Source organism: Battus philenor, unplaced genomic scaffold (assembly GCF_028537555.1).
Source record: "Battus philenor isolate CCGP_79_NKW_IND1 unplaced genomic scaffold, ilBatPhil1.0.hap1 SCAF_1, whole genome shotgun sequence".
Lineage (NCBI taxonomy): Eukaryota > Metazoa > Arthropoda > Insecta > Lepidoptera > Papilionidae > Battus > Battus philenor.
The window spans coordinates 8,256,468-8,279,426 of NW_027181661.1; the positions used below are offsets into that span (position 1 = coordinate 8,256,468).

At 31.8% G+C, this 22,959-nt stretch overlaps 3 protein-coding genes across 5 annotated transcripts; 1 reads left to right on the plus strand and 2 right to left on the minus strand.

Moving 5' to 3' along the window:
* Positions 1 to 2,290: 2,290 nt before the first annotated feature.
* Positions 2,291 to 3,936, minus strand: Sdhaf3 (Succinate dehydrogenase assembly factor 3). Its single transcript, XM_068765160.1, has 2 exons — positions 3,617 to 3,936; positions 2,291 to 3,286 (listed from the first exon to the last, which is right to left on the minus strand). The coding sequence occupies exons 1-2, from the start codon at positions 3,791 to 3,793 to the stop codon at positions 3,095 to 3,097; spliced, it is 369 nt and encodes a 122-aa protein (XP_068621261.1). The 5' UTR covers positions 3,794 to 3,936; the 3' UTR covers positions 2,291 to 3,094.
* A 3,602-nt stretch (positions 3,937 to 7,538) lies between these two features.
* Prp4k (Pre-mRNA processing factor 4 kinase) lies at positions 7,539 to 15,400 on the minus strand. Of its 2 annotated transcripts, none has more exons than XM_068777061.1 (10): positions 15,125 to 15,400; positions 13,373 to 13,408; positions 12,176 to 13,286; positions 11,925 to 12,065; positions 11,588 to 11,854; positions 11,323 to 11,411; positions 10,707 to 10,853; positions 10,361 to 10,629; positions 9,468 to 9,844; positions 7,539 to 8,942 (listed from the first exon to the last, which is right to left on the minus strand). In XM_068777061.1, exons 2-10 carry the CDS (start codon positions 13,381 to 13,383, stop codon positions 8,736 to 8,738), a joined length of 2,619 nt encoding a protein of 872 aa, XP_068633162.1. In that variant the 5' UTR covers positions 13,384 to 13,408; positions 15,125 to 15,400; the 3' UTR covers positions 7,539 to 8,735. The 2 variants fall into 2 exon arrangements, with proteins under 2 accessions (XP_068633162.1, XP_068633172.1); XM_068777071.1 differs by lacking the exon at positions 15,125 to 15,400 and adding an exon at positions 13,757 to 13,882.
* Positions 15,401 to 15,490: 90 nt separating this feature from the next.
* On the plus strand, positions 15,491 to 16,730 carry LOC137920910 (uncharacterized). 2 transcript variants are annotated; one of them, XM_068763909.1, is made up of 2 exons: positions 15,491 to 15,542; positions 15,759 to 16,730. In XM_068763909.1, the coding sequence occupies exon 2, from the start codon at positions 15,771 to 15,773 to the stop codon at positions 16,260 to 16,262; it is 492 nt and encodes a 163-aa protein (XP_068620010.1). In that variant the 5' UTR covers positions 15,491 to 15,542; positions 15,759 to 15,770; the 3' UTR covers positions 16,263 to 16,730. The 2 variants fall into 2 exon arrangements, with proteins under 2 accessions (XP_068620010.1, XP_068620009.1); XM_068763908.1 differs by lacking the exon at positions 15,491 to 15,542 and adding an exon at positions 15,609 to 15,673.
* Positions 16,731 to 22,959: the final 6,229 nt, after the last annotated feature.

Here is a 22,959-nt window from a genome sequence, read left to right on the forward strand (position 1 = left end):
ACATAGATTGTAACCTCTAGATTATTAACAATATATTTTTTAACATTTTTATATGAAGCGAGCTTTTCAATACAGCTATGCGATAATGAAATATATGATTTTGTGTTAAAACTGAAAAAGGTCAATTCATACTAAAGTACAGTCGAACCGATAATCTGAAATATAATTTAGTAAGTTTACAATAATATTCTCATTCCCTCTTGGATAAAAAAATAAATTACAGAAACGAATATGTCGTTTGGCGGTTTCGGAAACCGACCTGCGACGGAACTGATCATTGGATACAGTATATTATAACATCGTCTTTGTCTATTTAAGGCTATCTTTATCTCTTTATGGCTTTTCAAATGACTCATCACATATTATTCAGATTCTGTACTTGAAAGTGCTTTTTTTCATTTTTGCTTACTAGAACTCCAATATATAACACCTAAACACCCTAGATAAAGAATAACAAGATCCTGGATAGGATTTCCACCATTATCAATAACATCATGCACCAGCCCAGCTCAGATTAGAATCGACTATAAATAAGCCATAATAATTATATATATTCCTTTGTACCTAAATATGAAACTAAAATAATAACAATTTGAAATCACCGACGGTACTTATTTCGACTTCTTTAGTAAGAATTAACCATATGATTCTGTGTAAAAGTTATAAATTTTATATTTGTTATGTAATTGTATCGACGAAACCCAGTAGCGTTTGACGGAACTGTGTATGTGTAAGCGGCGCGAAGTTTTTTATAAACTGCTCTAAATGTGTTAGCTTTAAATTATCGATATCAATAGCAACCGGTTTGGATTTGCTGATGGAAATGGGAATGCCAATCGCCATTCAAGTGACGTCTCAAGCAGAGATCCCCATAAAGGGTAGGACCCTTGTGCCTAGCCACTACACGGACCGCTTAGCCACAATATTGTGCGCCTAGCCAAAGCTAATAATTTGGCTCAAATCTGCAGAATCTCAAATACCTCTTAGGCAGCAATGAAAGTCCAGTCCAGAAACCTTCAATTCAAATTCAGCTATGTGTTAATTACTAAAATAAACCCATCTTAACTTAAATTTTTCGAGGATGGAAGTAGCGGAGCTCCAAAGGCGATTTAATTAGCCTTTCTTGTGCTTGGCCTTTGGCTGTAATAATAAACTATTTTTCTTTATTGTTCCAATGACGAAATCCACTGACCAATAACCACCTAAAACAGATTCGTTCAGTATACTTTTGATGTAAAGAAAAATAAAATGACTAGTTTCATTTGAAATGATTGATCGAAAGGACATGAATGGTTAAATCTCGTTTTTGATTATCTCAGGGAATTTCTTTGGAGTAACCAAGCCCTTGGCGCCGGAAACCTCTGCTTAGAATGTCACTCTGGTACCCTAGAGTGCCAAACTTAATTTGTGGCTATTGCCAGATTAGAGAAAAGATAGATTTTAAGAAGATTAATACTTTTATACTATAAATAATAGTCGATCATACTCTAAGCAGTACTGCACGTCATCCTTACTAGGAAGGAGTGAAATTAAAGATCTCAAAATATAATATAAGTAACATATAGGATAAGTATTCTTTAAGTAAATTCAGAATTTTCTAAAAGAATTTACAACTAGATAATAAGGATGCCAATTTAATTGTTAAATTAAATATAATTAGTGCTGAAATGTGGGAGTGAAAATTACATCCCTTCTAAATTTTTGGACCTTTAAATATATACCAAATATTGATAATTCTGTAAATTTTTAAATAAAGCCATTACTAATTTTCTAAAACTTTTGTCGGCCCTTCATCTGATGAATGTTTAACTTTCGTATGATCATACCATACTATTGTTTTCGTTAAACTATCTTCCTATCGGCACTATTTATTGTGGCTAGTTAAAATGGAGTACAATTATTTCATTGACTATTAAGGTTCAATGAATGTCTCATTAGATATTGTATAATATTCTATTCATATTTTACCCTGATCTGTTCTGATACTTGCTTTCGATTATACTACAGGCTATCTCGCCTTTTCTTTATTTATTTAATTTTGTAGTTTCACCAGCATTTCTCATTTTCTTGACTATGGTTTTATTTAATTATCAATTATTTTATGTTTATATAATTACAAATACAATAATTTACATGTTTAATTATAAAAGAACATGTAATACTAAGGTCAGACCTAATAAAAATACGCTTAATATTTTTAACCTTACTTTTTATATTTTATACTTAGTAGTGTGTCCAAATAAATGATTAAAACAACTTAGTAAAATACTAATTATATTTATTACTCCTCAATAAATTTTGTTTTCTACAGTGATGATTGAATATGATTACAAATTAGATAAGATAAAAACATATTAAGAGCAACTAAGTTCTTGCTGTTTAATTTTTTCATAAAAATGAAACTTAATTTAGCTAAAATATATTCATATTATTCATAGAATAGCCCAACACTAGCTTTAATTTTTTTCGCTTCTTCACAGACTTCTCATTTGAGCTTTTCCATATGATTTAATGGGTATGGTAATATGAGACAACATAATCATGCAAATATTACAAGAATCTTTTTTATATGCCTTTGTTCATATAGTCCGTTTTCCATGTGTTGCTAGACATAGTTTTATGTAGTCAATCACATCCATTGAAGTTGATACTGTTCAAGAGTAATGGTTACGACAGCACAAATTTATTTAAACAACAACAAACACTAACCTAGTGTCACCAAATACATGGCCATAACCTTTGCAGTGTGTATATTTGCTTGAGCACATGATGTAGAAGCATTTTTAGTAGATAGTCCCCATTAATTTTTCTGTTGCAGTATGATTTCAGTTTTCATCACTCATCACAATGCCATGATGAAAACCCTCATTTTTTTCCTGCAGGTGCAGCTTCACAGGTAAAAAAACGATTATCTTTTTTAAGCATATGTCTAAGCTTAGTTGATGACGTTCTTGGAATGTCTATGGTGACCAACATGCTTACTTGCTGTAATGCTGAAGACATTTATTGATATACACAGCAAAAACTCTGTTTTGCAGCTATTATAAAACACTCACTATGATTCACTAAATATAGGAAATAAAATTGCTAAAATTTATGTTTCTTTTTTGCTTGAGCCTTCTGTTCTAGTAGGTTTCAATAAAGCAGCATTGCGTAATTCATATAGTTGAATAAGTTGATCTTCCGTCATAAAGTCTAACAATTTAGTATCTAAGTACTTGCCTACAGCTTTCTTTTTAACCTGTTGTAGTGGTTTCATTTGCTTTGCAAGGCTAATAGCATAATCCTACAAAAATAATGATAAATTTAAATTATTTCTTAATAGGAACTTAAAAGACTGTTGTGGACACACCAGTAATGCATGATTTAGAGTGTAAATATTTTTAAAATGGTTATGTTTTACATAAACTAATAAGGAGAAACAACATGTTCTAAATACATATCCATGTCACAAAAATATGTTTGTGATGAATTTTCAATCAACACATAAAAAAGTAAATTTGATAAGCAGGAAAGACTTTACTCAAGTTGCGTTAGTATTTAACTCATGTGACCAACGTGTTCATATTTCAGATTAATCTGAACTTATTAAATAACATTTGTAACACAAACTCACCGTCCATTCATTCAAGAAAATACGCGCAACTTCTGAATTACATGTTTTATGACGTTTAAATTCATCTCTGGCGTAATTATCACCTAAGATTCGCAACTCTGCGGATAGACCTCGATGAAGTCTCAGTATAAGTTTATAAAGCTGACGAACTTTTAATGAATGATCAGCAGGGAACATAATAATATTTTCAACAGTTTTATGTAACGACACAAACAATGTTATATATATATATATTATAGAACGAATATAGATAAAAGTTTAAACACATTAATATTTGTTTATAATTTATATGCTGCCAAAGTTACATAATGTTAACCTTGTTTCTTGAAATTTGACAGAAATTAAAACATTCAATGTTGACATAGCAATAATAGAGATGTCATTGATCACAGATACATTCATCGTAAATATAAGAAAAAAAATTGTATCCATTACAAATAATATGTTGTTATAAACGCAGCGGATAATTTTTTAAAAATTAATGCGGAATTAAGAATTGCCACAACATCTACCTGCTCGAAGCAATAACAAGTTCTAAACATAAAGAATATTGGATAAAGGCACTTCAATTCCAACATAGGCCGACGGGGGATCGCTCCGAAAACCAAAGAGCACAATAATTGACACCGGGACCTCAACTTAGTTTAGTAAAATTTAATTAAAATGTTTTAAATAACAAAGTATAATGTATAAATTTAAGTATTTTTTTATATTATCTATTTTACGAAAAACATTCCTCTTGTACTCCCTAAGCCGTAAAAAATTTGTGTATACGAACAGCTTATATAATGTTTTTGTTTTACTTTATTACTATAGTTATAATGAGATAAATGTAATGGCCATGAAATGGCTATATAATTAAAAACATCTAGTGTGCTACATTTTTGTAAAATTGTTGTATTTAATAGGTGGCCACATTGTCACAAGGCACTCCTTAAATATCTTTATATAATACGTAGATAAATATTGTATTTTGTAAAATGATGATTTAGTACAAAAATTTAAAAATATATTTTATAAATTTATGTTATTTTACATGAAATAATTGAATTGAAAGCAAAAAAAATGATATGTCATATTCTTAATGATTTTTAATAAAAACTACACACTTTTGGACTCTATGAATGCTTCCTTAATGATTTCACCCGACGTAATTTATATGACGTTGTTTTCTAACACATGCCTGGCTCGACATTGAATAATTTTTCGCAAAAACAGTTTATGAAACTCAGTTGATGTCCAACGTAATTAGACGTTCTCTTCCTTGAAAAGTGTTTTAAATTATATTCGACTGGGTGGCAAAAGAGTTTAAATTTCAAATTTGGATGCAAAACGTCTTATTTGTAGGTTGGTTTTAAGTTTTGCCCCTTAAAGACTAAACTTAAGTTTATAAAATGTTTCCATAAGCCTCTAAATTTGTTAAATAAAACGTTAAGTAGTAATAACGATTGAGTTTATGCATGTTTTTAATAGCAGCTGCAAAGATGCATGCTCTTACGCTTAGAACACAAAGTAGTACAGATTAAGATGTTAAATTTCTACAGATTAACAACAAAATAATCTTCGATGACCTTGCATACCGATGACTTAAAAAACTTTTACTCTACAGATCTCTTTAGGCTACTAGGGAATCGCAAATATAATGTGGGAGTACTAATGAAAAATGGGCTTTTGTGAAAGCAACATGTGTGATAATTTAAAGTAATATTTTAAATTCATGCAATTATAGAACTTTGTCACTTGTTAAAATGGAAAAATCCATAACTACTTGAGAATAAATATAAATATAAGCATTCTTGAACCATATCTACATACAACCTTCGCCATTGCTAAAGAGGTTGAATAGGTTCCTAAAAATATAAAAAGGCTTCTTAAGTAGTGATTCTATAAATAGAGCGCTTGGCGTGTTGTAGAAAAAATGACTATACGAATAAAGAAGTTGTGGATCCAACTTAAGACCACGTAAGATCTCCCGGGCGAGAGAATAATCAACCAAATTTGTCTGAGTAAGCAATGGTTTCCAGGCAACTTAGCGGATGTGAGACTCGATTGCGGACCCACAAAATTCTACGTCGCGTCAGCTTACGTCGAACCAGGCCAAGACGACTTTGGAACACTGGGCCGCTTCGACTACTTTCTCGGCAGCATCGGAGAATTTCGCTGCGTCATTGGGGGCAACTTAAACGGATGGCATCCCATATGGGGCAGAGCGAGAGCGAACGCTCGCGGACACATGATTACTGATATTGCACACGAACACGACTTATTCTTTTGCAACGTAAACGATGACCCAACATTTGAAAGCATCGCTCATTGTATTGTTTCTGAAGATGTTAATGCTGTTAGCCCTGAGGCTTTTATAGCTTCACGGGTACTCAGTGGCGTACCTAGGGGGGGGCGGTGGGTGCGGTCCGCACCGGGCGGCACTTACCTTGGGGCGGCATTTTTTAAATTTACTTATATAAATAGCATATAAAAAGCAACATATTCATTTCATATTTCTTTTCTTTCTTGAATAATAAATTAAAATTCTGTTCCCAACATTGTAATTTTGTTAAGAATTTTTTTAACAATTTCAATCAGTGTCGGTAGTTGCGAAAGAAGCTTCTCAAAATTGAAGTTGATAAAAAATTATCTTCGTTCTACAATGAGTCAATTAAGACCAAAAACTCTTGCAATATTGCCAATAGAACAAGAAATTACAAATAATTTTAATTTTGAGAGCATTATACACGATTTTTTTTAACTTAATAATTTATTTATGTGTATTAATTTATAAAAAACCACTATTTGATTGACTTATAATAGAAGGGGCGGCAAACTGGAGATCGCCCCGGGCGGCAAAAGTTCTTGGTACACCACTGCGGGTACTGAGTTCATGGAGAGGAAGGGTCCATGAACTAGATTGCATCGCTCACAGACGGCCGCGGTTTTTTATAATCGACTTAACATTGGCTTCGGCATCGACCATAGACGATATCAGTAATAGGAGAGTAAATCTAGAAGCATGCCCAATCTCACAACATAACACTATAGATTTCTCGATTAGTACACGACACGACAAAACCTCCCAAACGGGAAACATTACGTCCACATTCAAATATAAAAGCAAAAAAGCTAACTGGACAAGCTTCAAGACTGAACTCCACACCATCATGACGAACTCTAACCTACTAGACACAAAAATATTCGATTTGAACGCGGACGACTTAGACTTTATATAGACTAAATCACTGACACCACACACGCAGCGTGTAAAATTTCTATGCCAATTAAGGGCACTAGGACGCGCTCCAAACCTCCCTGAGGCTATTGAGATGAGAGACTATTGTCTAAAATTATTTTGATTTTGGTCGTTTTATTTCGGCATAGTCCCAAAATATTCTAAACATCTTAAAATTTGAGTTTTTTTTTAAAAAAACGCGCGACGAGTGTACACGTCAATGCACAAATTTTGCTACTTGTCCATGACGAGTATAGTCTTTAATCATAGTAAATTGGTTAAAGAATTTTTTAAGTATAGCTTGAACATTATATATTGTGAAGTAACTGTAGTTGGTATTGTTTACTGACGACGCACCTCATAAATAAATTATCAACCATTGGATGAGTTTCACTGATGCATTATAAACAACCAAGTACGTTTTGTGCTGACGATAGCTTTATTTTAAATTAAAGTATGCCATTATAGGAAAGCACAATTTAATTCTGGTTTCTTTCAAATTAGACTTCTCCGACATCTCATGACATACACGATCACTGTGATTACATATATATATTAGTGTATACTAGCATAATTACATTAATTAAAATAATACCATAAAGTGACATCTTGCAGCACATAACAATTCGTCTATTCCCGAAAGGTTCGAAAATAAGGTAAGGATATAAAAATGCAGTTTTATATCTTTTATTCTTGGTGTGCCTAGTATTAAAACAAAATAAAAAAAGAAATATTTCTAGTAATTAGAATGATTTATTACAGTGGTTTATTACACATAATGGAAGTAACAATCCATACGAAATTTCCGATTTTCAATACTGGCAACTTTGAACATAAATATATACTTCTGCTTGGAATTCCAAATTCCTACTAATTTCAAATAAAAAATATTATTTTTTTAAAAAAATTAGCTATTTACATGTAGAGGTTTTTTTCCTAATTATTTTTTAAAATAGTTTCCAATATCGAATCAGAGCTGTAGAATCTGCTCAAAGAATAAACAACGGGATTATTTCCATATTTTTCATTTTTCCGCAAAATTATATGATCACTTCATGTCTTAATATAAATACAATCAATACAAATCATAAATTAAATACATTAATAAATCGGTATTAACAAAGACCCAAGAATTTGGTATTGGCTGATAATTAATTTTCATGATTCTATACAGAAGACACGTTAGTCGCATTAATATTAAGCTTATGAATATCTATGCACGTAATGCGGCCGAATAAGGAAAATGTTACTAGAATTCACTAAAGACTAGCGGGACTCAGGTCCTGTAGTATCAGCCGTACATTAAACATTGTCGTAAAACATGGTAGATCGTTATTAAATTACTTTGATTTCCGGTTTAATCACTGCGGTACGAGCGTTGACCATAGTCGACGGCCACAGGTGAATGCCTACAGCCGTCTCTTACTCGCCGCGAGATTGAGCCCTTCTTGCTCTTTAACACACTTATGAGAGTGTTTTAAATTACGAGGTGACACAGATACGCATTAAAGATAAGTTATAATTTCTTAAAAATTTCTTGGTTGACTAAGGTTGACGCTCGACCGTGCGTGTATATATTACCGCCGTCTAGTGCAGTCGACGCTCGGCTATGTGTATGGTTTTGTGGCCGACAAGCACCGTACCGAAGTGGTTAGGCAATTGAAATTGTCATACTATTCAGCACAGATCGACTTGATCTGTGTACATGTACACATGCAAATTCAAACTTATAATTGAGGAATGTGTACCGAATGTCCAGCCATGAGAGTATTAGCATTTAGGACTAAATATTTATAGCTGTTTATCCTATTGCAAAGTCAATTTACACACTCTTGAAACATTGTATACAAAAATATGGAAAATACCCAGAAATTATGAAAAAAATTCATGTTTCAGTTATATCTTCTCTTGGATGAATGGATGAGTGAGGCAGTGGTTGACGGATGCACGTTTGGCTGGATCTAACATCAGCATTCTCTCCAACAGATCCTTAAGTTGCGTTACTTTTTTAGCTTCAGTAGGTGGAAGGCGGTGATGGGGTGGCGCTAATTCCAATTGTAAGTCTCGACTTGGCTTTATACTTGACATTATAACAATTTTTTCCTGTGAAAACAAATGTACTCGTAATATATATATATATATAATACTTACAAATAATTAATTACTTATAAATACGTACATTATATAAATGTACAAATATATATTTTTAGCACTTGTCTGTGTTTCACCACCAACTTGTCTGATGGAAAGCGACGATGTGGTCGAAGGTGGAGTATACAGACAATAAATATATTTACAATAGCTACCTTTTTTTTACTAATAATGTAAAGATCAAGAAAAAGAATAAAAACAGAATGTTACAGTACTGTATGCAGAGAGCATAATTAACTTTTGTGTGGTACTGAATAGATGTACATGTGTATACAGTCTTCTTGAGTTTGGTTAGTCCCAATCAACCAAAAACCTATCTAATTGCAGCATTTGTTTTGCTATATTTACCACTGAAACGACATCATCCGCCCTAACTTATTGTTAGAACACAATTGTAAATAAGTTAAAGTAAAAAATTCATAAAGCAATTTTAAAAAATATATAATGAATAAATAGCTAATTATGAAATAAACTCACTCTTTCAGTAATTCTATCTAGCTCATGATATAGAAAGTTGCAGTTTGCATCAAAATGCTGCTCTTTAAATTGGCCCTTCTTCACTATTTTATTTGGAATTTTTCCCTTGAAATCCATAAAGTACTTTAGCATTTCATTATTAGATTTACCACTGAACATAATTTTTCCTGTAGATAATTCATATATTGTACAGGCAGTTGACCACATATCAATACCAAAGTCATATGGTACACCTAATATGATTTCAGGTGCTCTGTAAAATCTTGACACCAAATAGGGAGTTATTTCATTATCGGATATACTGGATGCGGCACCAAAGTCACATAATTTTAATACCAACTTGCTTTCATTAACTAGAATATTATCAGGTTTAATATCTGAAAAAAAATGTTGTGTTATATGTTTTATGACTAATAAGTCCCAAGTTAAATCAATACAGACTAAATTTAGACCCATACTCAAGTATTATATATGCAACACATAGTCAAAATCGAGATTACGAGACTTTGTATCTATAAGATATCTTTATAAAAACGAAGTAAAAAATTTCTATAAGTAGGCGATATTATGTTAAGAACTTTTATTTTCTGATATATATGCTCCAAGAACACCGGATATTAAATAATTCTTATAGGGCAAACTGTTTGTTAATATCTAACAATTACGCGTTATCTATTGCTTAGTCGTGATCTGTTGCATTTATAGCTATTTTTATATTATAAACAATGATTTAGCAATTTAGATCATAACACAATGATTTATAAAGTTCTATAAAAAATTGTTCCACATATCGCATACCTTCTAAGAGAGAGTAAAAAGTTTCACTAACATCAAGTATTTAAAATTATCAAAAATAATATGTAAACATGATTGTTGCACCATGTATCACTCACCGGCGTGCATAATTCCAGTTTTCTTTAACAATTTTAATGCTAACAATATTTGCTGTGTATAACTTCGAACAGCTTTAACATGGATGCCACTATTTTTGCCATATTTTTTCAAAACTTCTCTTAGATTCATTGATAATGGTTCTAGTACCATACATAAGTGTCGTTTATGGAAGAAATGTCGGAATAAACGAAGGCAATGATATTTATCTTCAGGGTCAGCATCATTTAATTTCTTTAAGATTTCAAGTTCTCTCAATCCAGTCTTATGCCTAGAAATCGACAAATAGTATCATTAAAATCTTTAAGGCCAGTACACTATAACTTTAATTATATCAAACATGCTTACATTATATCATTGTTCCGTATAATTTTTACCGCCACATCAGTGCTGCCCCGGGCTAAATCTCTTGCACGGACAACATTAGAAAACACACCTTGTCCAGTGTAGCCATACACTGAGTATCTGTTGTCAAGTATCTCCCCTATACGGACTCTAAAATGGTAACCATAAATACTTAAGCATGTCATAATAAAAGGATATCTAGATTGTTTTTCTATTTCTTATTTAATTATAAAAACAATAGCAATGTATTACAATATTAAATTATACAAATATTTGAGACATTTAAAATGGTTTAACAACATATGATTCTTTAAAAATACTACACTGATGATAGGTTTCTTATGAACATCATCTTGGTGGGATATGTATGACCATAAATAGTGGTACACTTATTAAAATGTAACAGAAAAATTATTCATTGTCATCACCATTTTTTTTAACCTTGTTAAGGTTGTTGGAAGATGCTGGATGCAGGCCACTTCAATAAAATGGAATTAATGATTGTGTCATAAACTAATCAAAATCAAGTGAATTTAATTAAAACACAAAATTTTGTCATAAAATGCATCTATTTTTAAATTAATTTAGCTGCACAAAATATTATATGTTTAGTACTTACCTGTAATACCCTTCAGCATCATCCCAATTGTCAGTAAGAGATGGATTTTCTAAAGTATTTTTATTATGAAGTTTGTCAGCAGTTGGGGTCTGGAAGAAAGATATCCACAGTTACATATATTCACATTACTGTTTACAAATTATATTGTATCATATATTTTAACTAACACAAAATACTAAATTCTCTACAATTTAATGCAGTAAATAGTTCATTAGTAATTTAACTTTATCATGATGAATTAGGATATTCAAAAAAATCATCTTACATCAACATCATCAAAATTGTCTTGATCAGCAAACATATCCCACTCCTTGCTTTTTATTGAATTACCTAATTTTACAGTTTCATTTTCGGAGTTATTTGCCGGATCTTTAGTACCTATTTTTTCATCTGTTTTATTTGGTGGAGGAGTGACATTTGCATCTTTTACTTCAGTTGAGTTTTCAGTTTTTTGTGAATTATCCTTAACTCCAATCGCAGGTGGAGTAAGTTTTCCTGAATTGTACTCTGCATTGTCTTTTCCACCTAATCTCTGTAATTATATAAAAAATAAATAAATAAAGAATTATAAGTTTATTTCACACAAGGTAATTTGGAATTACCTTCATGAGTTGTTCCCGTTGTTTTCTTCTTCGTTCTATTATTTGTTCTTCAGTTTCTTCTTCTTCATCTGTGTTAATAGATATGTTGAGTTCTTCATCACTTGAACTAGCAACAATTTGTGTTATTTCATGTGTTGATGTCTACAGAAAATAAAATTAATAATTTAAGCTCAGCTGTAGACTATATAAATCTATTATAATAAGTTCAAATAAATTTGTTACTTTTAAAATATTGGTAAATAAAAACATACCCTATGTTTGTCTCTATAAACTTTTGAGTTGTTGTCTTTAGAGCGTTCCCTCCGATCGTAGCTGTGCTCTCGAGATCGACGATCAGAATACCAACGATCGTGTCGTGAGGCCGATGATAATCTTTCTCTTGAATGTAGGTAGCTTCTATCCCTGTCCTTCCGTTTTCGTTCTAAGCATTTTCTCTCTCTTTCACGACCACGTTCTCGTTCTTTATCTCTCTCTTTCTCACGTTTTCTTTCCCTCTCACGATCTCTTTCTCTTTCTTCAAGTTTACGGCGTTCCCTTTCTTTGCGATCTCGATATTCTCTTTCTTCTATTCTCTTTTCCATTTCCTTCCTGTTTTCTCTATTAATAATATCTCTTAAATCTTCTTCGTAGCGTCTTGAGCGATGCCTATCTCTTTCCGAGGAACGATCTTTACTTGACTTGTGTTTACTGCTACGTGTGTCGTTTTGTGACCGATCTTTGCGTATTTTTTTGGATGCAGGAGATTTCACTTCATCATTTATACATATGATTTCTGTCGATGTGTTTTCTTTGATGCGTTCTTTTTCATCTTCACTCTTGTCTGAAAAATAAGCTACTAGACGGGCTTGTAAAAGTTCTTTTTGTTTCATTAACTCTTCAAGATTAAGATCATCTTCTATTAAAGCTAGTTCTGGACTTGCACAATCTTCTTGGTAATTTTCTGTCTCTGAATTTGATGAGATTATTTCTAAAGCATCATCTTTATTTAACTTAACATTTGATTTACTCTTTGTTTCACTATGTATTTTGCTAATAGGTGAATCTCCATTTTTCACATAGTTAGTTTTATCTTTGTTAGATATATCTTTATCTATTAAAGACATTGTATGTGATGATTTCTTATTTACTGGTATCCACTGCCGTGACTTTGTTATCAGTTCCTCTACATCCGAAAGAGATGTTTCACTATCTGCAATAGGACTCTTATTCTTTTCCTTCTTGTTTTTTTTCTTCTTTTTTATGATTATTTCAACATCACTGGAACTAGTCTTTTTCCTCTTCTTATGCTTTTTACTCTTTTTTCTTCTGATTTCATCTTCAAATTTATCACCATTGATAATTTTTTCACTTTCATTATTTGTTCTGGAATGGTATCAAAATTATCAATAATATATTACAAAAATATTTGTAAATTTATGCAATAAATTTCTTTAACAAAAAATACATACTCTTTCCCCATTATTTAAGTCTTGTTTTATAACAGCCTGAAACAAAAAAAAATAGATAATTAAAGTGATTGAGTGAATGGGGTCATGTTACTTGTTAACTTATTGTTAACAAATAACATTGATGATCATAATTTTTGAGAATAAATAATAGGCAAAACTAACAAAACATTGACCTTTTGGTGACTAATGATAATTTTTTTAATTTGTTTTTCAGAAAAAAATATGGCACAACAATCTATTCGCTCTTGCAGCTGCAATGCATGTAGCATTAGCTCTGACATTTGACTGATCGCCTCATTACTAATACTAACATTGTACTATTTAGTGTAAGCACTAAAAAAATTAACATTACACAAAAAGGAATATGTACACATGATAACTCACCTCAACCAGCTATTTAAATACATAATGTACACATTCTTGACGAAATATAAATTAACACAACATACAGAAATTTGAGATTTATGAGAGATTAAATGTTTAGAGTTACAAACTTTCACAGCTTCCTATTTCTTTTCACTGTAAAAATATGAGTAACAAATTTAAAGTAATTGGTAATCTTCCTTGTTTTCATCTCTTTCTTGAAGTATGGCATTACTTTGATGTCATGATTTCAAAACAAGGACGCATATCTGTGCAATTTTAACCTGTATAATTCTAAATCTGTGATTTTAACACATCTATTATAATATTACATGCTATTATCCAATCACTTTACTTCCAGATAACTACTGAAAATCAAGTACATAAGTCATCAAGTAATGTTAATGCCCATTTAAATTAAAACCCTAAAATTGATTTGCACTTGTTATTACTGTCCCTCATATTAGGATTGTATAAAATAGTATTTATAAATTTTACTGCTTATAAGAGTTAAATATGTTATATTTTTGAGATTTTGCACATAATATTTGGATAAATGTCTCATACCAACATAATAGAAATAAATCACCTGGAGGTGAATAAATTAAAAAAATGCAGTAATAAAATGTGGAGTGATCATAAAATAAATTAGATTATTTTACTCATATAGCTGTTTCATGAAATAAATAAAATAAAATAATGGTCTTCACATTTACACTTGTATTAAAAAGTTTTCGTAAGGAACTAAAAAACCCATCACATCGACAAGTTGAGGTTGCACTGGCCGCATATAGAACAGATGTCTGCAAGGCCATTAGGTTTTGAGTCGAAATCATGGGTCAGTGTCTGCCTATGGTTTTCATTGGATTGAGGCAGCTTTCAACTGGTCCTATGAGAAATATGTGGGATGGCCTATGTCCAACAGGTTATGTTCTACGGCTGAAATTATGTTTTAAGCTTATTTTACCTTACTGCTTTTATTGAACCAAAATTATACATGTTACATGCCCTAATTTTTTCAGAAAAATAAGAGAATGTGTGCAATGCAATTAATAAATTACAATTTTAAAAAAATCACCACATCACATATGTATTTCGCATGGCAAAAATAAATATTACAACATTGAATTATAATTTATATCAACATGACTATAACATTGAAATTAGTGAAAATAAATGTATCCATATTTTCTGAGTTATTTGTATAGTTTCAATTGATTAATGTGGTAGAGTTGCAATTTAAAGTTAAAGGAGACAGCCAACTCAGTTGTAATTTATTGTCTATATTCACTTTATTCGATTGATTTTCGATATAGTCCATTCAAGAGGCGCGGATGTCGCCTAACACTAGAACTGAAACTGTGCTGAATAATACTAAAAGTAACTTACCAATACAGTGTCAGCAAACAAATACGAAAGAAATGTTTAATTATCGAGAGTATCAAAGGAATATCAAAGAACCGTAATTTTAAGCAACGCTAGCTGAAGCATAAGCGTGGGTAAAAACGACGAAAGTTATGTTCCCTCCGGATGAAACAAAATGGAATGTATACATGTAATGTTCAATCACATCAATATTTAGAAGCACAAACACTTCGAAGTTAATTTTAGGAATTAAGAATTAATGTACAAATTAACGTTACTTAACGTGACATTGTCCATGAAGTAAATAAAATCTTTTTTTGTATCTCTAAAAGCTTAGTCAGAGACAATTGTCTGATATGGTTTGTGATTTTTACAGAGCAATGAAATCTAGTCAAATCACCATTTGTATTAACCTGAATTATTTACAGAAATTATTAAATACGTACGTATAATCAAAAAAAAAATACTTGGGTTTTTAGATGGTAAAGTACGAAATTACGAATTTAACTACAGAGTAATAATAATATACGCACTATTATCTGTTTTTATGTGTCACGTTTAGAATCGATGAAGGTGATTAATAAAATGAAACAATTGGAAAATATAAAAACATGTAAAAGATTAGTGTAATATTTCGACTATACGTGTTTAATTTCAGGCGGTGAACGTAATGGCAAATTCACGAAGGTTTTGTTGTGATGATGAAACTGGAGAAGTCCTTCCATATCATATCAATAAAGAAACTGGGGAGCAGTTGTTAAATAGTCCTCGGCCTGTGCATGTAGCGTCACATAGTGGAAAAATTAGAAGTTTACCTAAATTACCTTCTATTAATAGATCCAGAAGATTACAAGCTCTTAAAGCTAACATAACTGGTTCCAATGGTACAAGTCAAAGGTTGCTTCTCCTTATACCGACCTTTATGATTTTTCCCTGTTTCATATCTGTTTTACTGGTAGTGTTTGAGGTGTTTCTTCATATTCGATGTCATAATAAAAATAGAACTCTTAAAGATGACAATATGTACTATCGCAGTCCATTTCATGCTGTAACTAAGACTTTTTGTGGTGTTTGTAAAGATAATGCTATGGTTACTAAAATAGGTCTTTTACAAGATAAAAGACGGTACCAATATGATTATTTAAGAAGAATTGCAATTTAATTTTAACAATCATTGTAAAGATGCATTTCATGTTCTAAATTGAATTGGACACTTATAAATTTACTGGTTTGTTATTGCCTTAATTTAGAAGTTATGTTCATACCATAATGTATTAAATTTAGTAATGTCAATAACCAATGATTTTGAAGGAGTATGTTTTTATTTTTGTTTTAACAAGACAAAGTATTATTACTAATCCTCTGTATAAAACTAGGATTACTTAAAGAAATGTGTTTTGTTAAATCTATCTTTTAGGTGGAAATTGATAACTGTTTTAATACAAGTGATTATTGTATAATATTATAAACTGTATTCTTTTTGTAGATTGGATTTGCTAAAAGATTTGAAATAGGCATGGATTAACATAGAATCTCTAATTGGACAACTATTTTCTATTAGTTATAATGTATGTGTGCCTTATTATGTAATTATTTAATATAAATTGTTGGTGTTTGGAATATTATGGTGTAGGAGCACATTATAAAATAAAATTAAAATACTGTCTTTTATTAAACCTGTATCTTTGGATAAATTACTTTTTAAAGCATAACAATTTATATATCAGTTCATTAGAAATGCATGTGGAATATGAAAATTACACAATAAGTCTTATAAAATTCGCTCAGGTTTTTTTAAATAATTTGCCAGAGACTGACACGATTAATTAAAATTCATATATAATTAATTTTATATTATATATAGGTTTTATACTATGTTATATATACAAGTACAGTTTTAACACTAGATTTATCAGAACAGTCAGATTGGTTGTGCAATTTTACATAATTTGAGGCTTCAATATTTGTGGAATAGCAAGTGGGGACCATCATTTTTCTCCAACACTATGAGTAGACGATATTTTACTGAGATTATGCGACATGTTCCTTTGAACAAAAAAATCAGAGGAGTTAACATTTGCAGACAGACAAGTTCGCTTCAGTCTCAGTAGTTTGGGATAAATTTACTGAAAACAATAAAAATTGTTTCAAACCAGGAGCTTATATCATGGATGAGCAACTTTTTCCTTCGAAGGACAGATACAGATTTACTCAAAATATGCCAAACAAACTTGGCAACAAAATTTGGCATAAAATTTGACGACGTCTGATGTAGCGATGAAATATATAGTTAATGGCTTTCTTTATTTAGGAAAAGACGAGACACGATATGCATCCACCCCCCTAAGCCAATATTTTAGATTTAGCCGGAATAAATAGCTGGATATTGTACAAAAGCACAACCGGAGAAAATATCTTCACGAAAAGACTTTTTGTTTTGATTAGCAGAAGAACTTGCTTCAGATTATTAGACCTCAATGCAAACACCACACGGAGTCAATATACCAACCACAAATGTCACGGTTCCTGTTCGAAAATTGTGTCAAATAGGTTATTGCAATATTAATAAAACTATAAATAGTGTACATGCAGCAAAATCTACACATGTAGAAATTCTGAGCAACAAACTGTAAACAATTAAATGTTTTGTAATTTGGCAATGTCTATAATCTCATTTATCTATTATGATTAATATTGTTCAACTTTATTTTTGTCATTTATAAGAGTAAATAAAGACTGGAAACCACAATAAGCTTTTTTTCTTATTTAGTCATTTTTACTGGCTTGGTAGAAAAAGGTATATTTAAATAGCTGGTATATCTAGTGTTAAAAATTTTGATTACCTTGTAATATAATATACCGAATTTAGAAATTTTAAAGTCATAATTTTAACTAAATGCCTGATGTGTTTTTGAATATTTTGTAAAGAAAATCAAAAGAAGCCATCCAATTATAATTTTATATTCAAAAAGTTAGCATTTACTGCCTTAATTATTTATTCATATCATTGTCTACTTTTTATCATAACAGTGATGACTATTATAAGTTCATGAAGAATATACAAAAAGCTCAAATACATTGAAACGTAATTGAGCTCCCTTATAATGGCCTCAATTTAAAATACGTGACTGTGAGGGTTCGATATACACCCTAGTTTAAGAACAGCCAACAAAAAATTCAATCGAGTTTTTTTTTGTTTACTCACAAATATGTTAAATCCCTTAATTATGACTCAAAAATCCATTACAATGTAATATATGTTTTTCTCAGTTTTTGATATATAAACTTTTTAATTAATAATTTGATATAAGAGAGAGAGAGAGAGGAGATTGTATGATATTGCAATTGTTTTATAACGCAGTTCTTTGTTGTTTATTAGAGCTATCTTTGGTATTCGTTAAGATTTCCTTATATTTTTCTAATTTTCATGTTGTCAAAAGACATTTGTATCGAGAAAAACGCAATATAATTAATATTTATTCATCAATAAGATTTTTGATTGTTTGTTGTGGGCTCTTCTCATATCAGTTCACGTTTGAATCTTTCGTAGCCATGTATTTTTAGTTGAAGGCTGCCAATACAGATGCTCTTGAGTCTTTTATAATAAGTTCTTTTATTTTGATGTACTTAAGGTATGATAACTTTCGTCATGCTAGCCGATAGACGCCCACATAGTCATAGGCTTCCCGCGATTTTATTAACACGTTGACGGACAATTGCGGCTATAGCCGTCAAAGCGAAGTTCACAATGTGGCATGACTGCTATAGCCGTCCAAAACGAAACGGTCATTTTTAGACACTACGGCTATAGCAGCACAAATGTGCACTTACTGGCGTATACGTAGAAGCATAGTGTCGTGTTTTGAAAACATCTTTTTAGGTTGAAGTTCATATTTCACCTGAGTTGCAGATTCAGTATGCACGTGGTTGTGAAGGGAGTAGTGCGATCGTGTTTTCTATTGAATTGCATGTCAAAACCTGCACTGTGTCCTGCACCATGCTTTGAAACATGGCATACCGAAAATAATGTATAATAATTATAAAATTATTATAAATTTTTTTGTCATTTATTTATTTTTGTTTGATTAAGAACTAACATTTCGTGTAAAACTCCCAAAAATACTTTGTTGCATACAAAAATTACTTGTTTGAACCATTAAACCTGTCATTTACGTTTTTAAATTTTTGCTGTTATAGCCGCCATCGTCCTATCACTTAGTGTACAGAGTCCGCTGGCGCCATGACGGTTATAGCCGCAACCTAATTAAAGGTACTAAATTAATCAAAATTAAGTTTATTTAAGCAGAAAGAGTAAAACTATACTTCTAACATTCTAAAAATCACAAAAACATATAGTGTCAATTTTCGAACTTCGCTTGTTCCTACTGTCCGTCAACGTGTTAAGATTGCCAAAAAAGCCGGTCTAGCGCCGCCCGTATACTTCGACAATTCGAGACTTTGACAGTCCAAAGTGGATGATCAATAAATGAAAGCTCATAAAAGGGTATAATAGTTCATACAAAAATAATGAAAGGGATAATAATTATTAAAAACAACCCTTTTTTAGTAGATGACATATTTTGTTTTCACATGACATCACATCCTAATTCATGTAATCTCAAAGACTACACTACAGCTAATGTGATGTAAAGACTTGTTTTTTGGTGCATTTTCTCTGGTATGGATACGCCAGAACGAGCAGCAACAAACTTCTCTTTTTACAGTATAGTTTTAAAAGTTGTTTTAATTAAAGCGCTTCCAGCAAGCGTCGCCTCTTTCCGGAGTTTTTTTTTAAAAGAAGTTCTTTCAGCAACTGTCGGCCCTTTTATTAAAATTGGTTTTGAGGTTCTAATAACAATCGCTCGTTTTAGTGGAGTCGTTTTAAGACAAGCAATTTTAGCAAGAGTAGCTTCTTTCACTGTCAATTTATTTACGGTATTCGTTATGACAAAAAGGCCTTCTTTTCTTGGCTTAAGAAGTTGTAACCAAATATTTATAATGTTGTAGAAGCAACATTACATTATTGTCGATTTGAAATTATTTACATACGACTTCGTTGGCCCGCTATGCATATTTAACGACTGTAGATACTGGGCCACCACTATTGACCGCTGCACTAAATGGCCTGAAGCTGTACCAGTTCGAGACATCACCGTTGAAACCGTAGCACTCTGCGACAGCTGGATAGCGCGTTTTAGCTCTCCGTTTTAGACAGTCGTGCAGCTTATGAAAAAAATTTTAATACAGCGTATGCGTCCCACAGCTTTTTATCCACAAGCGAACGGATAGGTTAAGAGATGGCACTTTGGTATGAAGACAGCACTCGTGGTGCGCGGAATTACAACGCAATGGTTAGATGAATTACGTACTATTGCGACTACGGACAGCGCTATGACGAGAAAACAACTGAACTCGGCAATGATGACCTACGGAGCCATACGGGTACCTTCCAATTTCTTCATACCAACTTCAACGTTGCAGAATATGTACGCCAACTCACAGACGTTTAAGCTACGTTAACGTCAACATCTGCAAGAAGCACGACGTACCTGCAAACGTTTGTGCACAAGAACCTTACCACATGCACAAACGTTTTCAAGTACTCCTGACGCCACCCTACGATGGACCGTACGAGGTACAACAGCCCTACGACAACTTCTTCAAGATCCAGCTAACGCTACGTACGTCTACGGTTTTACTCGATCGACTGAAGCACGCATGAATATACACACTTCTACTTCGGACTTCATGTTGTTATTACCTCAAGACTGCCCGGCTCTAGGAACAATCCCACGATGTCAAACATCCAGATTTTGAGTATGCAAGAAAATTTATAAATGTATAGTAGAAAAAGCGTTTTCTCATTTTTGAATCAATTTTGATTGTAGGTATTATGTCAGTGTTAATTTGATTTTAAAGCCTCGTTTTTTTCTCATTGATGATATTATATGAGGCATAGGTATGTCCTACGCCAGTATTTTTCAATCTTTTACGTGCTTGCTTGCTGTTAGGCCGGGGGCTTTTACAGCTTCACCGGAACAGAGTACACGGAGCGGAAGGGTCCGTGAACTTAAAATCTTTTATGCGCAAGCCAAATCCTTACGAGCCCTTATGTAACATACATGTATATTATATTAAAGCGAAAGGATTAAACTCGTGCAGAGTCCACTTAAGAATTACCTCTCTGTGGGGCGCGGGCCCCACGTTGGGAAACGCTGCTTTACACCATGAAAAAAATTATTTTGAATTTAAACTTACATTTACTGTAGTTACTAATACATTTTAAATACCTAAGATAACATATACTCAAATTATTATTTTTCGACCGGCGTAGTCCCTTTTTTTCTAAAATACTCAATTTTCTCCTGAATTCAGTTGTGGAGTTAGTTTTTTAAATTTATCTTGTATAGTATTGACCCATTTGTCCCCGGGTACTGTTAAGGGTAGAATTAAGGATAATCGGTTGTTAATCCACATCAACCGTCATAATTGAAAATCAAAAAAATACTAGTTTATTATATATGAATAATTATAAAATTTTATATAATATTAATTATATATAAATATTATTTTTAAAAATAAATAAAGTGAGTTCACCGCTATAAATTCTATTATTAGATCGTGTCAAAAAGCTGCTTTTAAGCATGATATCAGCCTTGATAATCTACTGGAAGGTACGGTGGGAAAATATTCATTCGCGACGGGTGTATTACATTGAAGTACATAAAGACCGGCTTCATCATAATGTCTGCCCTACTCTGGTGTTAAGGTGTTCGGAAAATGCAGGCTCTTTCCAACCAGTCCCATTGGAAATCTATGAGAGATACCCTTGTTCAGCAGTGGACGTCTTGTGGTTGAAAAGATGATTATGTAATGTATTTATAAGAATAATATGTTTCCTCACGTATATGGCACCCTTATAAGCCATAAAATTTACTAAAAAATAAAGAGTACAAAATTCGAAATTTGTCTTGGTCTTACGTTTGCTACATCTGTGATTTTCGTAAACAGCATTGTGTTAACAACCTTATAATGGTTCTGTAAAATCAAACAGTGTGAATGAGGAAAATGTCTTCAGCGTCGCATTTACAAAGTGTAGCAGTGATGTGTGGTAGCGTCGTCATCGTGTGCAAGACTCTTTTCCATACAGGAAAAAATACACAGCTTAATACGACCATCAAAATGGTGGATCAACGATTTTGTTAAGGTTGACGGTAGACGATGAATATTGGTCACTTCCAAACAAAGGTCTCATTGGAAATCTATGGGGGAGCACTTCTACTGCTAAAATGATGTTTTTTACATCTACACTTTGAAACGCTACTTTAGCATTACTTTAGGTATCCAACATGTTGGCGGGAATGTAGGGTCATTGATTTGTTTTTAAATATAATTTATTTCCATTCTTTACACTGTATTTAAATTATCAATGTAATCCAAAAGAACATCAAGCTTTAGACGATTATAAATCACAATGTCTAAATATTAACAAAAAAAATTTAAATTGTGATGATATAAACCTTATAATACTAATTTATAAACAAACAATTACATTTGGTTCCTTACCACTAATATAATAAAGATACAATCTGTGAATACCCCATGTATTCACAGATTGTATCTTTATTCACTATTTTCTATTGCAAATATTCTTCACACCAGCTATGGTAAAACTTATTTGTGTCTCTAAATATCTTCTGGCCCTGTTGACTATGAATTTAACATGTGAGATGTAATTTGAATGATTACAAATTCCCTTAAAACTATGACGTGTAGATATATTTTAACAATGTATACATTTATTACATAGAATGCATAAGGAATCAAAGCAAAACAGTCACTGTTACAGGAGACATTGA

Coding starts and splice junctions, on each gene's coding strand:
- Sdhaf3 (XM_068765160.1), bottom strand. CDS start 3,793: ATGTTCCCTGCTGATCATTCATTAAAAGTTCGTCAGCTTTATAAACTT. Junction 3,287..3,616: donor TTTTCTTGAATGAATGGACG/GTGAGTTTGTGT, acceptor TTATTTTTGTAG/GATTATGCTATTAGCCTTGC.
- Prp4k (XM_068777061.1), bottom strand. Junction 12,066..12,175: donor TTTATAGAGACAAACATAGG/GTATGTTTTTAT, acceptor TATTTTCTGTAG/ACATCAACACATGAAATAAC. Junction 10,854..11,322: donor GATGCTGAAGGGTATTACAG/GTAAGTACTAAA, acceptor TTACCATTTTAG/AGTCCGTATAGGGGAGATAC.